The sequence below is a fragment of the Magallana gigas genome, chromosome 2 (assembly GCF_963853765.1).
Source record: "Magallana gigas chromosome 2, xbMagGiga1.1, whole genome shotgun sequence".
Lineage (NCBI taxonomy): Eukaryota > Metazoa > Mollusca > Bivalvia > Ostreida > Ostreidae > Magallana > Magallana gigas.
Genome location: NC_088854.1, coordinates 18,746,581 through 18,769,294, shown reverse-complemented (window position 1 = coordinate 18,769,294; position 22,714 = coordinate 18,746,581). Strand labels below are relative to the sequence as shown.

Genomic DNA, 22,714 nt, shown 5'->3' with positions numbered 1-22,714 from the left:
TAAAAAAATTTGATCGGTAGAAGGGAAAATATGTTAAACAGTTTACACATATTAAGTGACCGTCATGCACCATAATATTTTGCTAGCGCTATTTTGTATGTTCAAAAGATCTAGAAACTTGAATATTAACAAGAGGCCCATGGGCCACATCGCTCACCTGAGCAACACTAGGCATGATAAAATCAGCTTAATGGAGTCATAATAAAAATATGTGGACAATGTGGTATATTACGCTCCTGTATAAATAAAAGTCCACCCCCCCCCCGGATATTTTTGTGTTTATGATCCAGTCCCAGATGATTTTATAGTCATATCGCATGTTGAGCATTGCAGTTGTCAAAAAGATCCTAAACAATTGTTTATTTATAAAACGGGATATAAATCTATATCACACTCACTTTGAACCCCTTGTGAGGCCAAAAAATCGTCCTGGGGCTAGAGTCTAAACAATTTTAATGAATCAGCAATATGTCAAAATGCTTGCATATAAGTAAAACCATACATGATAACATTTCAGTTTTTGTGAATAATCAAAGTGTTTTCCTTTGTACAACTAGATCCCCAATGTGGCCCCATCCTACTCCTCAAAATTTTGATTTTAACGAATATGAGTCCACACTATCTGAAGTTGATTTCACTTAAGTTACAGCTTTTCTAGGCAAATGGTTTTTTAGAAGATTTTAAGATTTTTCTTTATATATTCCTATGTTAAAATTTGCCCCCCCCCCCCCACCTGTTGTGACCCCATCCTACCCCCGGGGATCATGATTTGAACAAACTTGAATCTACACAACCTGAGAATGCTTCCACAACAGTTTCAGCTTTCCTGGCTGATTAGTTTCTGAGAAGAAGATTTTAACAGACTGTTCACTATATACTCCTATGTAAAATTTGACCCCCCCCCCCCCAATTGTGGGCCCACCCTACATCTACACAACCTGAGAATGATTCCACAAAAGTTTTAGCTCTCCTGGCTGATTGGTTTCTGAGAAGAAGATTTTTAAAGATTTACTCAATATATTCCTATGTAAATTGTGACCCCAAATTGTGGCCCCATCCAACCCCCGGGAGTAAAGCTTTTCACAGCTTTGAATCTACACTACCTGAGGATGCTTCAACATAAGTTTCAGCTTTCCTGGCCACATGGTTCATGAGAAGAAGATTTTTAATGATTTGTGCAATACCGGTAAAATCCTTTGTAAAATTTGACCCCCCCCCCCCTTCCCATTGTGGGCCCGCCCTAACCCTGGAAGTCATGATTCTATACTACCTGAGGATGCTTCCACATAAGTTTCAGCTTTCCTGGCTGATTGGTCTCCGAGAAGATTTTTAAAGATTAACTCTATATACTCCTATGTAAAAATTCCAACCCCCCAGCCCCCCCCCCATTGTGGGCCCGCCCTACCCCTGGGAGTCATGATTTTCACAACCTTTAACCTATACTACTGAAAGATGTCTCCACATAAGTTTCAGCTTTCATGGCTTATTGGTCTCTGAGAAGAAGATTTTTAAGGATTTACTCTCTATATTCCTATGTAAAAATTTGACCCCCAATTGTGGCCCCACCCTACCTACGGGGTCATAATTTTCAAAACAACTGAATGTACACAACCTAAAGGATGCTTCCACACAAGTGTCAGCTCTCCTGGCCAAATGGTTCTTGAGACGAAGATTTTTATAGATTTACTCTATATATTCCTATGTAAAATTCGACCAATTGTGGCCCCACCCTACCCCTGGAGGTCTAAATGTTCACCACTTTGAATCTTCACTACCTGAGGATGCTTCTACAAAAGTTTCAGCTTTCCTGGCCAAATGGTTCTTGAGAAGAAGATTTTTAAAGATTTCTCAAAAAATTTCAATAGTTCCTAATTATCTCCCCTTGTAAAAGGGTGTGGTCCTTAATTTTCACAACTTTGAATCCCCTTTGCTTAAGGATGCATTGTGCTTATTTTGGTTGAAATTGGTCCAGCGGTTCTGGAGAAGATGTTGAAAATGTGAAAAGTTTACGGACAGGTGGACGACAGACAAAATGTGATCAGAATAGCTCATTTGAGCTTTCAGCTCAGGTGAGCTAAAAAGATTATATCTGCACTTATCTGTCTTATCAATATATTACGGAAGCGTATTAGTGCCACGTTGTAAAAAAAAAAGTTCTTTAAAATTCCAACTTAAAAATAAACAAATTGCAAGGTTTTCTTTTGATTTTAATTAGCTCTTATTGTGCTTCTTTCTAAACCTGCATTTAATTGACAGACACAACTACAAGTTTGCCAGTGATATAATATATACAGTTGAGATGAAAGGTCTAATTTTAATTATATTTGTCAATGCCCCCCAAAATTAAAATTATCGATCTGCACAGTGTTGAATGCCATGATCACATAAACAAATAACACAAAACAAGTATAGGAAATGGGTAAAAGTTTATTTTTATAATGTATAAAAGCTACAATTATATAACAACAACCATTCTTAACAACTTTTCATCATGCCACATGAGTGTATATAAGTAAATTTTGGTAACATATATAAAAATATCGTAATATAATTGAAAAGGTTCAATATCTTACCCTGTTTTTATAAATGTTGAAATTTATCACAACAGACTGGATAATATACTGTCAACATCATGTATGATACCAGAATAAATAGCACACTGTCAGATAATAGTAATTCATCTCCTTCTTGAGCAATCAGAGGTTCCAGTTTCTCACACTGGTTATAAAAATTATCTTTGCATAGAAATTCAAAAGAGATCACCGTTTGATGATTGAGCAAAGTTAGATATGTGAATAATGGGACCAATAAAATGATACAACTCTTAAGGACAGCAACATTTTTTCATAAAAATCAAATCCTCTTGAATAAACATTTTTGCTCGAGACAAATTTGATGATCAGAAACTTTACAATCAAGCACAGATATTATAGCATTAATAATAAATAGCACTTACAGCTAGATAAAAATTTAGCAGGAAATTTTATCTTAAATCACTTTAGTGAAAGACTAGAGGTCACAAGAATAATGTCTTCAACAATACAACTATCATAAATCAATATCATTAAAGCCTACAGATACTTCATCAACAAAACACCAAATGTTAACAAAAAGGAGAATGCATGAAAACTCACATTTCTATCATTTTAACAATTGAATAACAATTTGATTTTCTAATGAATACATGCTATAAAATTTAATCCAACTTATATAAGCGACATTTTTTAAAAAAGTTATCCAAGCTTATTGGAATTACATGTATATTAAAAAATCATCATTATACTGTCATTTAACCATTACTTGAGTAATTTATAACAAACATATACAAACTGGTTGAAGGTTCATGTATAGTAGGGACAACAAACTATGTTACTTTGGGCTTGGCTCCTCTATCTTCAGATAAGCTTCTCTGGTAAGAAGTGAGGTCACGCAAGGTGCATCCACTGTCATTTTTTCATCACTGTAATGTTTACAATATAGACGGTTCATCCGTGTGAGGAGTTTTTGGATCTCTAAGGGATGTTCAGGTTGTCCGGGTTGTTCAGGTTTCAGGACATACTGTTCAAATCCTTCAATCCAGGTGGCAAGAGCTGTTAAATACATTCCAAACAAACTGACATATATCTCAATGCTCAAGTTTGAAGACAACATAGACCTTAATTGTTTGACAATGTTATTGTCTAATAATTATGAGTCAGATGTTGATTGCATGTTCATAAAATGTATGTAAAGTTGTATTATGAGGTCAAACATGGTTTAACAAGAGGCCAAATGGTTATTTACATCCACTTGGTATGTATAGTAAGAGTATTGATTTTGTTCATACTGCTTGAGAAAAAAAGGAAATATCATAATCTATAACCTTAAATTGTGAATTAATTTGTCTATGTATGAGGAAAAAGGTGATTTTTTTTTAAATTACCAATTTCTTTAGCACATGTATATATCAAAAAGTCTGCCTCTTTTGGAATCTTCTTTGGCTGTGGTGCCTCTGTTTCTGCCTTTGTACCGTCCTTTTTGTCACCTGGAGCTTCTTCCAACTGTAAAAAAATTTCAAATTATATCTTGAGGTTTCATTATTTCATGCAAATTCTCAATTCTGAGATTCTACAGTATTGTATCAAGTCATGAGAATATAAAATTGCAAGAGCCAAATTTTTGTTTAACTTTCATATAATACACAACTGTTAATGAAATAAAAGCGTAATTTTAGAAACCCTCTTTATATATTCTTTAATAATAATTTGATTAATTGTTTGTTAAGGTTTGTTCTATACATTTATCCATGCCAATTTTAATTAAAATCTGTCACTTAGAAAGGAAAACATTTGGGTTTTCTCAAAAACTTTCAAACAATCCTCATATATGATGATGATGATGATAAATTTTGGAAGTTTAACTGAATTAAAGTACATTATAAGTACCTGTAACATGAATATCTTGGGTTTCAAGAGAAGACCTCTACATTTGTTTCCCTTCAGACATTCTTGAAGTTCAGAGACAGGTAGTTGCATACCTGCTGTGGGATTTTTGGGTGATTGAGTCTCATCATAACAAGTAATTACACCATCTTGTCCATAAGACAAGACCATGCAGATAAAACAATAATCATCCTCTAAGTCCTTTCTAGCAGCCACTATAAATAAAGATGAAATAAAAGTCAACAACATTGAATTGAAAAAAGCATGAAATTCTATTCCTAAAGAAGTGATGTTTGTGAAACACTTATGCCCCCTCCCTTGGAGACTTCTGCGAAAATAATGAATGGAATGTTGTTGGAATGAAATAATTGAAATTTTTTGAAGTCCAAGGGGCATAACTCAGCTTTCAAAAATTGCTCAATTGTACCAAAAATGACTAGATATTATTAAGATAAAGCTGAACAACAAATTTCATTTGATTAAGTGCAACCCCTGAAAAGAAAACGAAAGGAAACTGCAAATAAATGGAATTTTTCTAGGTCAAAGGGGCATAACTCTGTCAAAAATTGGTCGATTGCACCTGACCTAGATATTATTAAGATAAAGCTGAACAACAAATTTCATTTGATTTAAAAGTGTAACCCCGGTAAAGAAATTTAGAAAATGAAAGGAAACTGCAAATAAATGGAATTTTTCTAAGTCAAAGGGGCCATAACTCTGTCAAAAATTGCTCCATTGCACCAAAAATCTAGAAATTACCGGGTATTATGATAAATATGTATACCAAATTTCATTTCAGTATGTGCAAACTTGGCAAAGAAGAATGAACAGAAACCATTGGTGGACTGACAAACTGACTGACAGACAGACAGCAAAAAAGCAATATGCCCTCCCTTCTTCTTATCATGGGGGCATTATAAACAACAGGCCCATGGGCCACATCGCCAACATAAGCAACAATAGCCATTATGAAAATAGATTTACGGAGTCTTTATATACCGGTACAAACTACCTGTAAAATGTAGAAGAATAGATCCTGTGTATTTTCAAGTTTTTCTCTAGATATTCTCATGTTAAACATTGAGCTCCTTTTGTAACAGGATGAATTCATTGTCATATCAAACACTGAGTATTGCAGTTCTCAAGATCTGAAACAATTGTTGAGTTCATATATCCATAAACCTACCGGGTACATCAAATGTTGAGCCCCTGGGGTGGCTGGGGTGTCCCACCTACCCCCAAATATAATGATTTGGATAAACTTGAATCTAAACAATCTGTGGATGCCATCCTTTTAAGAAAATGTTACACCTATGCAGATGGTTTTTTTTAAAAGAGATATCATTTTTTAAGATTTTTCTATGTACACATTGATATGTAAAAATTTTACCTAATTAGTTTTAGCTTTTCTGGAAGTTTTCTGGAAATTTTGAAGAGAAGATTTTTTAAAATTACCAATTAATTTTCATACTTTTTTAATTAATTATCTCCCTTTGAAGCAGGATGTGGCCCTTCATTTTACCAAATTTTAATCCCCTTTACACAGTTAAGCTTTGTGTCAAATTTGGTTGAAATTGGCCCAGTGGTTCTGGAGAGGAACTCAAAAATGTAAAAAAAAGTTTATGTAAGGACAGGCAGATAAACAGATCGACAGACAAGCACTTGACAAAAAGTGAACAGAAAAGCTGACTTGAGTTTTCAGATGAGGTAAAATCAATGAAAGAAAAAAATTTAAAGAAATTTAGAATGCACAGCACAACAAAATATTCTGACCAATTAAAGTTATTGTCCATATAAGTTAATGAAAAACTAATTTATAGTAACAATTTAGCATTCATTGTGGTCTTGTGTACCAATTCTAAAAAAAAAATTACTTAATTACCTGTAGATTTAAATATACTTACTATTTTGCAATAATTGGATCATTTGTGATTTGGTTTGGTTTTCGTGAACTTCAATACATGCATCTGTAAACCCCATCTTGTTTAATGTTTCCTTCATTTTAACCAAGTTCTCATCCTCTGCTTTAACTTCTCGAGTCAGGCCAGCGTAATCCTTATTCTGGACAATGAGCACTTTGCCCATGTGTTTTTTAGGACTATACCTATAACAAACAAACAAAATAAAAAAGTATCTTACAATACAAAATTGTATCATAAGCTATTGTATGATATGAAATAAATCTAATTTATGTTCCTATAATGTTGAATCACATTAACATATTATTCTAAAGCATATGTTATATATGCATATAACATATGTATTGAGGTACAAAATTATAATTCTATATCTATACATTAAATGTACCTTTAAGTCTCCAGGCATTATGGATTTCTGATAGTCTAACACTAAAAGCTTCCCCTAATAATCATCTCTTCAGTCAACAATTTTGAAACTCTATCAGCTTTAACCTTAGTATTTGTATATCGCCAATACTAAATCAAAGTAGTCATCATAATATACAGTTTCTAGCTATATAAAATGGATGCTGCATTTGACCTGTGAAAATAAGCATCAAGTGTTTCTGATAGTACAAAATGTATGATATTCGATCATCACCAAATTTTTACAAAACTAGTTATTATAAATTAAAGTGAAATAACCCTTTGAATATATCTTTTATTTTTAATTTTCTACTCTATAATATGTTTCATTGACTTTGAAGGTTTTATTCTAAATTGAATAGTTCAATTACTAAATGCACTGTAATTCACCCCATAACCGCAATTCACCACTGATGCGTTTTACAATACCATTATTTGTATGATTTTTAGGTACCTTTTTTTTTATTACAGAAAAAGATTAATTTTTAGGGCTCTTAGGCTTCAAAACTAAAAAAAAAATTTGAGCAGTCACGTGAAAATTCTAGCATGAAAATGGTTCATCAAATCTTGAAGTATGTTCTACCACACAATAAGCAAGTTAAGATACTGTGATATTATTGTTAAGATTTAAAGTAATTATATGGACGTAAACTAAAGTGATAGTAAAAATTGAGTAATTGTGTGATTTTAAGCTTTTTTATGCAGCGTAACTTCAGTGTTATATTAGACAAAAAGAATTTCTATACATCCCATGTCCTAAGCAATAACAGAATGTCATTTTTGGGAAAATTGACTATTGGAGACAAATGAGTGTCATAATTTTATACATTTTTTGACATTTTATGCTCATAGACTTGAAGTAACAGTTAATTTTACACTGAGCTCTGGTTGACATTTACACAATAGAATGCTTACTATGATGATGATCATGAACTTGAAGGTATGAAAATAGTGATCATTGCAGAAAAAATACATAACCCATTAAGGTACTTCACTAGTCCTGTTCACTACACCTACACTTATACTTTTTAAGACACTACGTCACAAGATGGCGATATAAATGTTTTGTTATAATGTTTATATCATTCAATTGGGTTGTATATCGTCGTAGCTCAGTGGTTAAAGTATTGGGCTTCTAAACCGCAGATCATGAGTTCGAATACATCTGGAGCTTTTGTTCATGTTAACTTAATTAAATTTTCAAAAATGTAATTTTTCATCCAAAATTGCACATATTTTTAGCATATTAGACTTAAATATGTCTTATCCATTATGATATATATCATAATCGAGTAAATTTCTGCTGATTTGAGAAAATATTTCACGGTGTAGTGAGCCACCTTAATGCTGGTTGTGTGAATTTTTTTCTGCAATGATCACTACCTTCATGAGCCTGCATGAATCAAAGAAAGTATTTTATTGTTTATATTTACATCTTTCTTTTAAAAATTTATTGAATTAATCATAAAGAGTAAGTATTTAAAGTAACTAAATTTTTGTTAATGAACATCAGTAAATTAAATAGAAGAAAGAGCCTTATCATGTTATGGCTAGCCAAATGCACAAAATTGAGCTTAACATAGTTCCATTTATGATAAACTATGTTTATCAACTGTAATCTATATAGTGTACAATTCATAGTTTTACAAATTGTGAACTTATACAGAGTATACTTATCAGATAACAATGTTTTGCAATCACAAATGATTGTTTTCAGTGTTAAACATAGTTTACACTTTTGAAACATAGATTATTGTGTTAACTTTGGTTTACAGATGTAATATACTGTGGTTTCATTAATTTTCAAGGGCATCAATTTTCGTGGATAAAGTGAAAATCACAGTTTCAAGGATTACATAAATTCGTGGCCAATGACCCTATCAATACAAAATGTTAATAAAAAATGCACTTCAATGAATATTTAATTTCGTGGATCAACTAAACAACGAAATCCACGAAAATTGGTATTCAACGAAAATTGATGAAACCACAGTATAGATCAACGTCGTTATTATTAACTATAATTCACAACTGATAAACCTATAAGTCTGTCCCAAATTGTTGCTTCCATCACTTTTTGATGATTTGTAATTAAAATATAAACAAACCAGCTGTCAATGAATTACAATTCAAATTGATAAAAGGGGAAAAATCTAAGATTTCGTAATTGATACCTAGAGAATTTCACAGGAACGAAAACAAACATCGTACGGAGATTCAAAATGGGACATGCTTACATCTTCTCTCCATTCAGAAGTACTGATCAGGACACCTCACACAATTTTTTAACGTTATCATCTGGGGTACTTTCACGCATGTCTCTTAAATTGCACTGCAAACAAATCCCTGTAGACTTATTCTAAATTTGGTTTTGTATTGAAACCTGAAGCGGCAGAGGGGGCATTTCAAAACTTACAGATAATATGGACTATTTTCATTTTAGTGAATGAATGTAGTTTAGGTGCAAGGTATTTATGATTATCGAGATATTAAGCAAAATGTGATGGAAGCAGAAACTTGGGACAGAGTAGACTCTTTATATAATTGCGTGCGATCAGTTCTCGCCATGTACCATTTCTCGCAAGTCGTTATTGCATTAATTGTTCCGTCATTTTCATGTATGATTTTCTGAGTTGATAAAATGACATATCATATACCTAGTAGTGTATCAGCCCTGATACACGTGTTTTGGACTAGGTGAGACAGCAACCGAAAGCTAGGGCTGTATCGCCCTCGGGGCTGATATTTCTCTGTCTCAGCCCGTCGTCAAGGGGGTGTATTGCCCTCAAATTTGAAATCGATAATTTTCATATATCTTCGCTTTAAATTAAAACTAGTTTGTGAAATAACGATAGAATTACGAATATATAATACAAATGATCACCTTACACGTCGGAACATTTTTATTTATTACCGAAAATTGAAAAATAATAATTCAAAAATAGCGCCAAAGAGTGATGTGTATCCAAATAAGGGGAGGTTACCTACACAACGGTTGTGTATTTAGAACCATAGCACGCTTTATTTAATATCAATCAACGTTTAAATTATGGAGGATATAGAGAAGGATGGAACAAGACTTAATCTTAGAAAACCAGAGATTAGACTGTAAAAATTAAGGGGTTAAAGTAATGGACGTGCTTACATGTATGAACGTTCTCAAACAACTTTCTAGTTGCTATAACAGTATGGATCTTTATGAATGGAATCTGACGGGAAACTTACTAAATCACAGTGAAAGAATTTGACTCATAACGAAGCTGCGTAGAAGGGAAGTTTCTCTCTCGATAATTTTGAATTCTAGAAGATATTGCTTCAATTCAGACGACAGACTCCCTTCTACTGTATTTCAAATGACGATGGTTTGTCAACAAAGTCCGACAACTCTTACAGTTTTAACACATATAAAAAGAAATAAAAACGAACAAGTTTTGTAAATCCGAAAAAAATCTATAGCTTCTTCGTGGTACATTATATTCCTTATTTGGAATTTAAATTTGAATTAAAGTCTTTGATTTTAGATATATGATATAAACAACATCACACTTTTGTTTTGATCTCGTCCCTGGTATCAGCCCTCGGATGGTATCGGCCCGCGCCCTTCGGGCTTGGGCCGATACCAACCGCTCGTGCTGATACCAGGGCCGAGATCAAAACCAAAATTTGATATTCTATATGTAACAGTGCAGTGGCGAGAAATGGTACTAAGCCAGAACTGGTCGCACGCCAGTATAGTTTATCACCTGTGAAAGTATGTTTATACAGGGACATATATACTAACTATACTTAGTATATACGTCCCTGGTTTTTAGCTCATTTTTGTGAATGTGTCGCCCTGTTCATATTGTTTTTTTATATGTCAATTGTTATAACTTTAATAAATTAACTGAAATATAAAACAAAATCTACTCGCTTTGCCATTTTTCATACCTTAATCCCGGCATTTCCAAAATAACAAATGTTCTACTTTCGGTTTCACGTTGATCTCTGAACAATTAGCAACCTTTGGCTAGCTCCGCTGGCTACGCTCCCCACGGATTTACGTCATTGTCGACAGTGTGACGAGAAATTCTGAATGTATGACAAGGACACAAACTTAGCATGGGCCTAATCAGTGTACAAAACACGATAAACTGATAGTTTTTATTATATATCAGTCTTGACTAAACACGAAATAACAATGAACGAGAAGACAAATTTCTACCAGACCGGAAATTAAAACACTCTCCTCTGTTTACTCTTTACCTGATGCAGAGACTGAAACATTTAAGATGGTTATCGAGCCATGTAATATCTCGTAGAGTAAATGGCGTCAAATATTTTGGATCTTCATTATTTGGTGTTAAACAGCATCAATTCTTTTTAAGCAGGTGAGGTAACATTAATCTGCAATTTAATCACGAAGCTCGCTGGTAGGATTTTGCCTGTTGTTCATTTATTTGTAATAAATAATTAAAATTTTCAAATCATGTGGTGAGATTGAATTCTATGGGTAACCTGGATAACTGGACTAAAGCGTAGAAACTACCCCAGTGCTTAGTCAGGATATACATTTTAATATAGTCATGCAGTTTTATTTCTTTCCTTGTCAGTTTGATGATTATACTGTCCCAACTCCCAAGATATTTATACAACACATTTTCGTACATTATTTAATAATAATGAGAATTCACATTTCTGGAAAGCTACGGCAATTATAACACCATAACATAGAAAGGGTGTTCAAAGGATATAATCCATATTGAATACTCACATGCAGTTAACAAAGTGCAACGTCACAATTAAAATTCAAACTTGTGGCTGTTACATTAACTCTTCCAATAATTTGAACTTACCCATATGATAAAACAGATTTTAAGTTGCAGACAATGAAGAAAGTTGAAAATATTTAGATATAAGCATCAAATCATTATTTTTTCTCTTATACATGTATATTGTTTCCTTGCTTTGGCCAGATCTTTTTTTAATGTCTAAATGTATATTTCTTCATGGCGATTTTATTAGCCAGAATAATTCATTTTCTAAGAAAGTACAATTATTTTTATCTATGTTATATTGTTATAAATGCTATGTACAATTATTTATTTAACCATTAAGCAATTTTTGACTTTCATGTTCTTCAATGTGTCACCAGTAGAGCCATGGCATCAGGTGGAGTAACAAGCAAGAGCAATGAAAAAAGGAATAGACTGTCCAAGGAGCTGTCTCCATATTTGCTGCAACATGCATCAAATCCTGTTGACTGGTATTATGATTTATTTACAATTTAAAATAAATATAATATGTACTGGTGGTATGCAAAATGAACCATTTTCTCAACCTCAATCATGGAATCACAGCGGGACACCAAAATAAATGGAAGATGAAAATTTGTACAATTGAAACTAAGAATATGGTAAGCAAAGTAGCCTTACTGCCTCTACCCAAATTGTCAAATTCATGGCCCCAGGGGCTCTGGTTTCACTGGGCTCTGTTGGTCATGTAGTGAATTTTAATGAATTATGTAAAAAAAAAAAATCTTCTTATCTATATTCTTATTTTTGACAAGTAAGTATTACATGGTTATAATGAACAACTGTGACTCTACCAAGTTTGTGAAGTTCATGGTTTCTGGGTCATATAGTGAATTTGTATAAATTATTTAAAAATTGCCTGTACACCTAGCTGACAGTCTTCGAACATCCTTATCATGTACTTAATGTGCCTGCCAGGATTAGGAAAAAAGTCACTACAAAGATTTTAAATTCATAACCGCTGGTGTGGTTTTGATGCTGGGTGAAGCTACTGTGGAATCATTAGAATTCGTGGTGGCTCAATTTTCGTGGTATTCGTGGATATCCATCTCCCACAAATTTAAATCCTCCACGAAAACATATTTTGAAAGAGTTATTTTTTTTTTACTGAAACTGAAAACCGACGCTTCCATGAAATTACATCCCCATGATCCAGCAAAAAACCCACAATCCACGAAAATTGGCGCCCACTAATTTAAATGATTCCACAGTATATTAGTTTTAAAACGCATTTTCTAATTTTTATAAAATATCCCTATACTCTTGTTGCTTTGAAAAAATGTTCTATTTTGCCTTATCAGGTATCCATGGGGTCAGGAAGCTTTCGATAAATCAAAGGTGGAAAACAAGTTGATTTTCCTGTCAGTTGGGTATTCTACATGTCACTGGTGTCATGTGATGGAACGAGAATCATTCGAAAATGAAGAAATTGGTCGTATATTGAATGAGAACTTTGTCTCCATTAAGGTAGACAGGGAGGAGAGGCCAGATGTAGACAGGGTCTACATGACATTTATTCAGGTAATTTTAAGGTACTCAACACTACAATGTTTATGAATTGATATGGATTTTAGAATGTGATGTCACAAACAACAGACAGATGCCCGTTCTTTGTTATTTGCAAAATAATGGTTTTCTATTTTTAAAGGAAGACCTTATTTTCTGTGGATTTTTATATTATTATTTAGTTTTTGAAATTTCTTTTTCAATTGAAAATTATAACATAAGTGGAGGACCCACCTTCTCTTGTTTTTTATTAGTATATTTTTGGAGAAATTGGAATTATTTTGATATTTTGTAAATCTGTTGACAAACAGTGATCCATCAAATACCATGCATATACAGGGAAATATTTGCCCCCATTTTATTTTCATCCCTTTTGTCCTCAACGTCAGAAAACAAATTTAACAGGTCAAATAACAGGTAATCTCTCTCTTGTTTCAACAAATTCAAAACAAGGTGAATTTGTTTGCAATTGAAAAAGAACAAAAAAAACTTGAGGCTGTATACCATATATATAATGCATTGGTGTGTTGAGTGTGCGTAAAGAGGTCAAGCATTTAAGGCACGGTTTTTTTAGATAGCAAAATGAACAGACTCTCACAGTTTCAAACATTAATATTTGGTCATAAATTCTGGAAATAAAAATTTTTGCTGCATAGCTATAAATTCAACAGTTTCTGTGTAGTGACACAGATTTTTATGTTGTAGGCCACTGTAGGAGGGGGAGGGTGGCCAATGAGTGTGTGGCTGACTCCAGAATTGAAGCCGTTATTTGGAGGGACCTACTTTCCGCCAGATGACAGATATTACGGACGACCAGGGTTTAAAACAGTTTTGACAAGTCTTGCTGAGCAAGTAGGAAATTTATTTTTCTCAAAAAGCATGAATCAACCAGTATGCATTGTAAAACTGTGACGATCAACTTATAAGAAAAGTTAAATGAATTTCTCTTATGAACCTGTGCATGTACTACGAAGCATGGCTTAAACTTAATAAGATTTAAAACTGTAATATCTTCAATGATTATGAACTTGAAACATCTGTATCTATTGAACTCCTACAGTGGAAGACAAAGGGACCTGTTTTAAAAGAGCAGTCCTCGGTCATTCTACGGACCCTCCAGGAGGGGACCAGTGCCTCCGAAGCCCCGGGACAATCCCTTCCTGACCTCAAAGACTGTACAGAGAAATTGTATTATCAGCTTGAAAGATCCTTTGATCAGGAAGATGGAGGGTTTTCAAAAGAACCCAAATTTCCCCAACCAGGTCTGTGGAGTTTCTTTTTTATCAATATCTGCATGAAACAATCAGCATACAGTAATTTAAATTTTTTAAAATGACTGATTTCTTTTAACTAACCCAGTAATAAATTCCAGGTACAAGACTTCATATATTTGTTGCAGACTGTGTAAATGATTTAACAATCTTTTTTTTCAGTCAATTTCAATTTCCTTTTCCGTTTGTATGCCAAATATAAGGATTCCTTCAGTGATATGGCAAACAGCAGTCTAGAAATGGCAACATTTACACTCAACAAAATGGCAAAAGGAGGGATATTTGATCACATTTCTAAGGTACATGTATTATCAATAATGATATTCTCCTTGATTACTGCATGGTATATCTTTAAGTTAAGTGATATTGCTAGTTGATAAAAAAAGGTTTAAAGTTATTAATAGATATGAATTAACCACTTCAGTTTTTTCCAACATTTTACCACCATTTTCCTGCTGTATGTAAACATGCATGCATGTACCATGTATGATGTCAGTAGTGTTATAGATGCAAATAAAAGAAATGATATTTTACACCCTAGGGCTTTCACAGATATTCTACAGATGCTGTTTGGCATGTTCCTCATTTTGAGAAGATGCTATATGACCAGGGGCAGCTTCTGTTTAGCTATGCTGAAGCATATCAGGCAAGTCTAGACACTTAGCATACAACCATTGTAAACTGTGTACCTACAACTTTGATTAAAATTTTTCAACAGAATGATGTTTAAAATAAAGTTATTGCTGTCTCTGTTCTACTCTTTGCCAGCTAGATGGTATATATAGTGTTGATATTTAGCAAGCAGCATCATTATCCCCAAGTATGTATATGTATAAATGTACCGGTACTTATATTGGCATTGTATTTCAGATCACGAAACAAGATAACTTTGCAGAGGTTGTACGGGACATAGCTGAGTACACCATGAGAGATTTACTGAACCCAGTAAGTTTTTTAAAGACAATTAATTTACACATAGATAGACAACTGAAACAAGGTATTTTAGTTTAAAAGTTAAATATCCAAGGGTTTTATCAGAGAATGCTTATCTAAGTGATTCTGTCCACAGTGTGGAGGGTTTTATAGTGCTGAGGATGCAGACTCTTTACCAACTGCAGAGAGTCCAGAAAAGAAAGAGGGGGCCTTCTGTGTCTGGACTTATCAACAGATACAGGATATCCTAAAGGAGAAGGTCAAGGACAACCTTTCTCTGGCCCAGATCTTTTGTTATCACTTCAACATCAAAGAAAAAGGAAATGTTAATCCGATGCAGGTGAATCCAATAGTGCTATTGCTGTAGTTTGTTAAGTGTTCTACCTTTTCACACTGACCAGATAATTAAAGTATTGATGGAGTTAAACAATCGAACAGGGGGAGTATAATTATTGAAAAAAAATGGCTAAGACAATATCAGTGTACCTCATTTTCAGAGAATTTGCAGACATATATTTTTATGGTTTTAGTAAAAAAAATCACACTTTCATGGATATATAATCAGTGGACCTACGAGTGAAGATTGGTGTCACTTTATCAGTAATTCATTATATCTCTTGAATCAAATCTTGAATAATGAAGCTAACACTTATAGCATCTTGTTTTGTCATTTATTGTCATTTATTCTCTCCCTGTTAAACAGGATCCTCATGATGAGTTACTGAACCAAAATGTGTTGATAGTAAAAGACTCAGTGGAGGAAACAGCTCAGAAGTTCTCTTTGAATCCTGTTGAAGTAAAAGATGTTCTTGAGAAGTGTAGAACTCTTCTGTACAAGGAGAGACAAAACAGGCCCAGACCACACCTTGATGATAAGATAGTAGCTGCTTGGAATGGTATTTTAAAAAATAAAACATTACTTCATTTGCTGAAAAAAAATGAAATTGTAATATTTATGGCTGATAGGGGTTAGTTAAGTCATCTTATACAAGATCTTAAGGGTTTTTACAGGTAAACAGAAGTCCTAGTACAATTTTTATAGGTTCATTGACTTTGATATTTGACAGGTTTGATGATTTCTGGACTGTCCAAGGCAGGGCAAGCCCTAGGGGAGTCTCTGTTTGTAGATCAGGCTGTAAAGACTGCCTCATTCCTCCAGAACCACATGTATGACAAGACCAGCAGTACCCTGTACAGAACCAGCTATGTGGAGAAGGACTCCATCTCCACGGGGCAAGTTACTAGACTTACTGAACATTGAATCAACAGACACTGAGTCAAATACCGTAGATGTTAAGTTACTGTCACAACTGATTGATTACTGGTACATGTATCTGGTAACAGGCAGTGAGTTCACAGACCTAAGTGTTAGCAGGCAGAAAGTAATAGACACCAAAGTCAAAAGACAATTGTTAGTAGACATTAAATCAAAAGACTGGAGACAATAGACCTAAAGATGTAGATAATAGACATCGAAACAAATAGACACTACCAGGGTAATTTAATTAGGACATTTGCTTGAATCAACAGATTTCAAGTCAATTACATGTATATTGTATACACAATGTTACTACATTTACCAATACATATTGAATAAGTTCACATTGAACTAAAGTCAAACAAAATTTTAAGTCAAGGCCAAAAAAAATTAATCATTAGTTTCTCGGGCCAAAATTTTGAAATTTTGATGAGGCAGGCAGGTTTTTTTTTTTTTTTTTTTTTTTTAAGACAAAATTTACAATGACGTTAACCAATATTTTATGATTTATTTGTGTACTCATCAGCAGATATTCATCAAGCTGATACATTGGCAAAGTTTAAATATTTGTTTTAATTTGTTCTTTTTAGCTGTTTCTGTTTCCTTTTCAAAGGTTGAGTTTTTGTAATTGAACAAACATGACAAATGGTTTGTGCCCCTGCTTCATTTTGTGGCCCATCTTTCCCCTCCACAGTAACAACACAAGTCTGAACTGAAATAGGGGAATTTCTATGGCATTTCACTAGTTGAATTTGCCATATAAAAATTTATCAAATAAAGCATTCATTTGGGGTGTTTTCTTATCAATCTCCAGTGCCTTGAGGACAGAAATCAAGAAAAAGTAAATTAGTCATCATAAAATTCTCAAACAATACAATTGTCCTTTATTCCTGCTACTAGGCAATATCACAGAGGCCTCAATTTCTTAAGATAACAGAGAAATTTCAGTGGTATAGTGTTAACAGGGACCAACCTAGAGCAAACTTTCTGAAATTCTCCCTCACAGAAAAATAGGGAGAAATTTGAGAAATCAGGTAGACTTCCATTCTTTGAAAATGACATAATGCTAATGATAATACATGTATAGAATATACAGATTCAACCTTAATTTGAACTGGATTAAAAGCAAGTCAATTAAAAATAAAACAACTCCTAAAAAAATTAAAATCTTATCCATTTTTTTAAATATAATTTATTAGGTGTATTCATACATTTTGTAGATGAAATATTTCGTTATTGTTTTGGCTAAATGACAAATGAAATCAGTCTATGTGTTTCAGTGTATTTTGGAGGTATTAGTCCAACCCTTTGACCCAATTACAACCGTTATATAGTTGGATCTGTTTTATTTTAAAGATAACTGTAGACAAACGGTTTTAAGATTATTTTAGCACGAACTTAGCAGAGTTATTAACTAATTACTATTTTTTTTTTTTTTTACAGTTACCAACTAATTGCATTATCAGCACCTAAAGTTATAAACATCGGTTGTAATTTTCAGTGCACAGTATGAGAATGCATCAACCGTATCTATAACCTCTAAAAATAAGACAGTCGCTAGTTATTAATCACAACAGGATTTAACTTAGGCTATGAAAATGTCTGTTGAATTAGATGATTATCATTTTATTGCTTTTGGGGTTAACTTTCACGATCGTAAACTCAGAATACAGGGCAACTTCAACCTCTCTTTCTGAGGAAATTCTGGCGAAGTAACCGACCATAAAGCGAGTACTTATATTTACATAAACTTTTAGTTAGCCCAAGTAGCCCCCTAGGTTGGTCACTGGGTAGATGTGTCAGATAAAATAACGTTTTTACTGACAGAGACAAGCCTTTATTCTGAGCGTTTGTTTACATTGATTTTATAATAGAGAAAACCGATATTGATAAGATATGAAAAATCCGGAAAAATAACAATAAAAAAGTTTGATGCGGCGATGATTTTACTGATGCGGCGGTGCCTGAGAAACAAATCATTAATTTTTTTTAGCCCAACAGATTCAAGTTACATGCATCCAAACACTTCATATTGAGAGACATGAGAACAGAAGACCTTCATTTAGCTAAAAAAACACAGTCAAAAGGCATTTGGTTGTAAGTCACCAAGGATGTTGCTTGGGACAATTACAGCAAGTCAATTGATACAAAAATATCCCTTCAAATATCTATCTCATGTTAATGCTTACAACTCATGTCCCAACCATAGTTTAAGCACTTTTAATGATGGTCTGATTAAGCCATGATTGGATTGCTATCATGTTAAAAATAATCTGAAAATCACGTTGAAAATGACAAATTATGATAGACTTTCATAAAAGAATTCTTAAAATATACAGAATCAGGGAGTGCAAATGTTCGTCACCTAGTATGTGTTCAGATTTATTTTCGTTATCACCCTTGGGATTCATTTTTAGGTCCTCTCCAATAGAAGGCTTTGTGGATGATTATGCTTACGTTATCCGGGGTCTTCTAGACTTGTACGAGGTCTGTCAGGATGAGCAATGGGTACAGTGGGCCGAGGAATTACAGGAGCAACAGAACGGTTTGTTCTGGGACAGCGAGGGCGGGGCTTATTTCAGCAACAGCGGCAGAGATGCCTCCATTGTCCTTAGGCTCAAGGATGGTATGTACTTTCAGTGTTGTGTCATATGCTCCTTGAAAGCCCAACAAAAAAAAGCAAAAATCCAGGATTCTTTATGACACCTATTATGACACTTATGAAACATTGTCAATTAATGCAATCATGTACTACTATAGTCTGTCCCAAGATATTTATGCAGCACATTTGGACGATTTTTGAAAAAATTACACATACCTGTGAAAGAAGTGCAATTGAAATCAATGAAAGAGAAAATTTCCAAGATAACTTCATTCACTCATTATCATTTTTCACTTGGAAAAATTCACAGGAACGAAAACAGATTTCCTACAGAGATTTATAATGGGGAATTTTGACATCTTTTCTCCATTCAGGAGTCACTCGGAATACATCGCACACTTTTTCAACGTTATCATCTGGGCTTAATCCCCGTAGACTTTCTATTTTTACCCATGTATTGAAACCTGACAAGCTAGAGGGAAATCTTTGGATTTTTTCATACTATTGAATGAATGTTGTCTGAACCAAGAGGTATTTATAACTATTGAATAATTTAAGAAAATATGCGACAAAAATAACTTGGGACAGACTATACCAGTTTTCTTTTTACTGAGATACACTGATTTTGTTCTTGATTCTTAAATGGTAATTTACCCTTTTTCATCTGCAGTATTATGATTATCTTTTACAACCATGCATTTTTATTCCTGCATGTTTAAGGTTTTTAGACCTCAAGCTTTATTTTCTTTGTTCGTTGTAGATCAGGATGGTGCAGAGCCGTGTCCTAACTCGGTGTCCGTCAGCAATCTGGTCAGGCTTGGAGCTCTATTAAACAATCAGGATTACACAGAGAAAGCTGCGACCACTCTCAAGGTGTTCTACGAGAGACTGACAAAGATACCCATTGCTATACCAGAGATGGTGTGTGGACTAATTCTTCTACAGGACACTCCTAAACAGGTGATTTTGTTTGTCTCTGATTTGACTGTAGTGGTACCATAGTTAATTAACATTCATTGAGATTCGTTGAGACTAAAAACATTTGACAGACATCTCTTCCAAAAGAGATGTCCTTCAAAATGCTTTAGTCTCAACAAATCTTGCAGAGGTTATACCATAGCCTTTGTGAAGAAGTTTAGAATTAAAAGCTGTTTTATATGTGAATGTCAAATCATTTTACCCCGGATTCGAAGGAGAAGGGGGTATACTGTTTTACCCTTGTGTGTCTGTCTGTCCTTCTGTCTGTCATTCTGTCCGTAACAAAAATTTCTGTCACATTTTTCTCAGCAACTATTTATCGCAGATGCTTGAAATTTTTAACACACTTTGCCATATTATATGAAAAGGGCAGGATTACCCTCTGAAAATCCCCCCCCCTTCCCACAAATTCTAGGGTAGGATTTCTCTCACAGAAATTGCATTCTAGCAACAGGTTTCCGAGGAAATGATATTTACTTTAGAGTAGAACTTTTCCATTGAGCCAGTTTTTCCCTTCAAAGCTTCTCATCATAAGTTCAATAATTTGAATGCCGTAGTTATTTTCCTTTTCCATGATCATCACTTTACTCAGAAGATGTAAAAAAGATGGGGGAAGGGGTCACTATGCTTGTAGATTTAAAATTCTCTTTAAACTCACACAACATGAGTCAACATTCTAAAAGAGTGTTTAATCAGTTACTACTTCTTTAAAAATCCCATTCTGGATGACAATAGAAAAGGAAAATGGCGAGAGCAAGGACACCTACCCCCCTCCCCACTTTGAAAGTCTGCAGTTGAGCTGAACAGAATTTCCTCTTTTCGGAAGGGGGGGGTATATAATAATTTTCAGTGCAATATCCTTCTCTATAATACCAGTACTCACAAAATACTAATTATTCAGGTATTAAACTATGATGGTTTTTCTTTATTTTTAACAGATTGTTTTGGTTGGAGATCCAAACTCGGATGATCTTATTGCACTTAAAAACTGTGTTGCCAAGCATTATTTGCCAAACAAAATTACTATAACATGTGATGGAACAAGTGACAAATTCATGAAGGCAAAATTGGAGTTTTTGAACTCATTAACAAAGAAAGATGGCAAAGCGACTGCCTATGTGTGCGAGAACTACACCTGTGATCTTCCTGTTACCTCTGTCGCTGATTTAGAGAGGGTTCTAAAAGTTAATCTTTAAGTGCTACTGTGTAGTAACTTGATCAATATGAATTTTATACATATGTTGTGTGTTTTTAAAATATATACAGATATACTGTTTGTGTAATGGTTTCAAACTAATTATACCAGAAAAAGCAAATGTTTTGAACTTGTTCGTGTATATATAATTAAACCAAAATATACCAGTATGTTTTTACATGAGTGGAATGATTTGAATGAGAGCATTAATGTATTTCTAATCAATTTTTAAGATTAAAATCAAAATTGTCATGACATTTTCTAATCATAAAGTTCATGCTGCATTGAAAGTTGCTGTAAAGACATAAACACAGAATTGTTTCAACTACCACGTAGTGGGGTACTTCAAAACTTTTAAGAAGCTGTAATATGCAAGACTGATAATTTAGGTATATAGTTTGGTCGATTGGAGAGCTGCAAGAGTAATCCTAATTTGCTTGTTGGCAATATGGAGATCTCAGGTAGATCTACTTTCCATGTAGCAGATAGATGTTGGAGATATCCTGGACCAGTTCTAGCAGAGGAATACACCCCTAGAGAAAATCCCCCTTTTTTTAGGACAATTAAGAGCAGGTTCAAGTTTTTAGCTCACCTGAGCTGAAAGCTCAAGTGAGCTATTCTGATCACATTTTGTCTGTCGTCCGTCTGTCCGTAAACTTTTCACATTTTCAACATCTTCTCAAGAACTACCGGGCCAATTTCAACCAAACTTGACACAAATCATCCTTAGGCAAAGGGGATTCAAAATTGTGAAAATTAAGGGCCACGCCCTTTTTCAAGGGGAGATAATTAGAAATTAATTAAAAATTTTGAGAAATTTTCAAAAATCTTCTTCTCAAGAACCATAAAGCCAGGAAAGCTGAAACTTGTGTGGAAGCATCCTCAGGTAGTGTAGATTCAAAGTTGTGAAATTCATGGCCCCCGGGGGTTGGGTGGGGCTACAATGGGGGCTCGAAGTTTTACATAGGAATATATAGAGTAAATCTTTAAAAATCTTCTTCTCAGAAACTAATCAGCCAGAAAAGCTGAAACTTGTGTGGAATTATCCTCAAGAAGTGTAGATTCAAAGTTGTGAAAATCATGAGCCCCGGGGTTAGGCTGGGGCCACAAATGGAGGTCGATGTTTTACATAGGAATAAACAGAGTAAATCTTTAAAAATCTTCTTCTCAGAAACTAATCAGCCAGGAAAGCTGAAATTGTGTGGAAGTATCCCCAGGTAGTGTAGATTCAAAGTTGTGAAATTCATGGCCCCCAGGGGTTGGGTGGGGCCACAATGGGGGCTCGAAGTTTTACATAGGAATATATAGAGTAAATCTTTAAAAATCTTCTTCTCAGAAACTAATCAGCCAGGAGCTGAAACTTGTGTGCAATTATCCTCAAGAAGTGTAGATTCAAAGTTGTGAAAATCATGAGCCCCGGGGTTAGGGTGGGG

General features: G+C 34.0%; 2 protein-coding genes across 3 annotated transcripts; one reads left to right on the top strand and one right to left on the bottom strand.

Annotated features, from left to right (window-relative positions):
• Nucleotides 1-2,411: 2,411 nt before the first annotated feature.
• LOC105322178 (caspase-7) lies at nucleotides 2,412-10,813 on the bottom strand. The gene is made up of 5 exons (XM_011420734.4): nucleotides 10,676-10,813; nucleotides 6,326-6,525; nucleotides 4,425-4,636; nucleotides 3,923-4,040; nucleotides 2,412-3,590 (listed from the first exon to the last, which is right to left on the bottom strand). The coding sequence occupies exons 1-5, from the start codon at nucleotides 10,687-10,689 to the stop codon at nucleotides 3,370-3,372; spliced, it is 765 nt and encodes a 254-aa protein (XP_011419036.3). The 5' UTR covers nucleotides 10,690-10,813; the 3' UTR covers nucleotides 2,412-3,369.
• A 165-nt stretch (nucleotides 10,814-10,978) lies between these two features.
• LOC105322177 (spermatogenesis-associated protein 20) lies at nucleotides 10,979-21,449 on the top strand. 2 transcript variants are annotated; one of them, XM_034446718.2, is made up of 14 exons: nucleotides 10,979-11,115; nucleotides 11,880-11,990; nucleotides 12,840-13,059; nucleotides 13,750-13,896; nucleotides 14,105-14,306; nucleotides 14,478-14,614; nucleotides 14,857-14,961; nucleotides 15,186-15,260; nucleotides 15,385-15,588; nucleotides 15,952-16,144; nucleotides 16,316-16,481; nucleotides 18,924-19,132; nucleotides 19,869-20,068; nucleotides 21,025-21,449. In XM_034446718.2, exons 1-14 carry the CDS (start codon nucleotides 10,994-10,996, stop codon nucleotides 21,280-21,282), a joined length of 2,349 nt encoding a protein of 782 aa, XP_034302609.2. In that variant the 5' UTR covers nucleotides 10,979-10,993; the 3' UTR covers nucleotides 21,283-21,449. The 2 variants fall into 2 exon arrangements, with proteins under 2 accessions (XP_034302609.2, XP_034302610.2); XM_034446719.2 differs by having other exon boundaries at nucleotides 10,980-11,115; nucleotides 11,883-11,990.
• Nucleotides 21,450-22,714: the final 1,265 nt, after the last annotated feature.

Bases quoted from the DNA above. Each gene is read 5' to 3' on its own strand.
- LOC105322177 (XM_034446718.2), top strand. From the start codon at position 10,994: ATGCAGAGACTGAAACATTTAAGATGGTTATCGAGCCATGTAATATCT. The intron at 16,482-18,923 runs GCAAGTTACTAG...ATTCATTTTTAG, and splicing joins AAGGACTCCATCTCCACGGG to GTCCTCTCCAATAGAAGGCT. The intron at 19,133-19,868 runs GTATGTACTTTC...TGTTCGTTGTAG, and splicing joins TGTCCTTAGGCTCAAGGATG to ATCAGGATGGTGCAGAGCCG.
- LOC105322178 (XM_011420734.4), bottom strand. The intron at 4,637-6,325 runs GTAAGTATATTT...CTTTATTTATAG, and splicing joins GATCCAATTATTGCAAAATA to TGGCTGCTAGAAAGGACTTA. The intron at 4,041-4,424 runs GTACTTATAATG...ATTTTTTTACAG, and splicing joins CCAAGATATTCATGTTACAG to TTGGAAGAAGCTCCAGGTGA.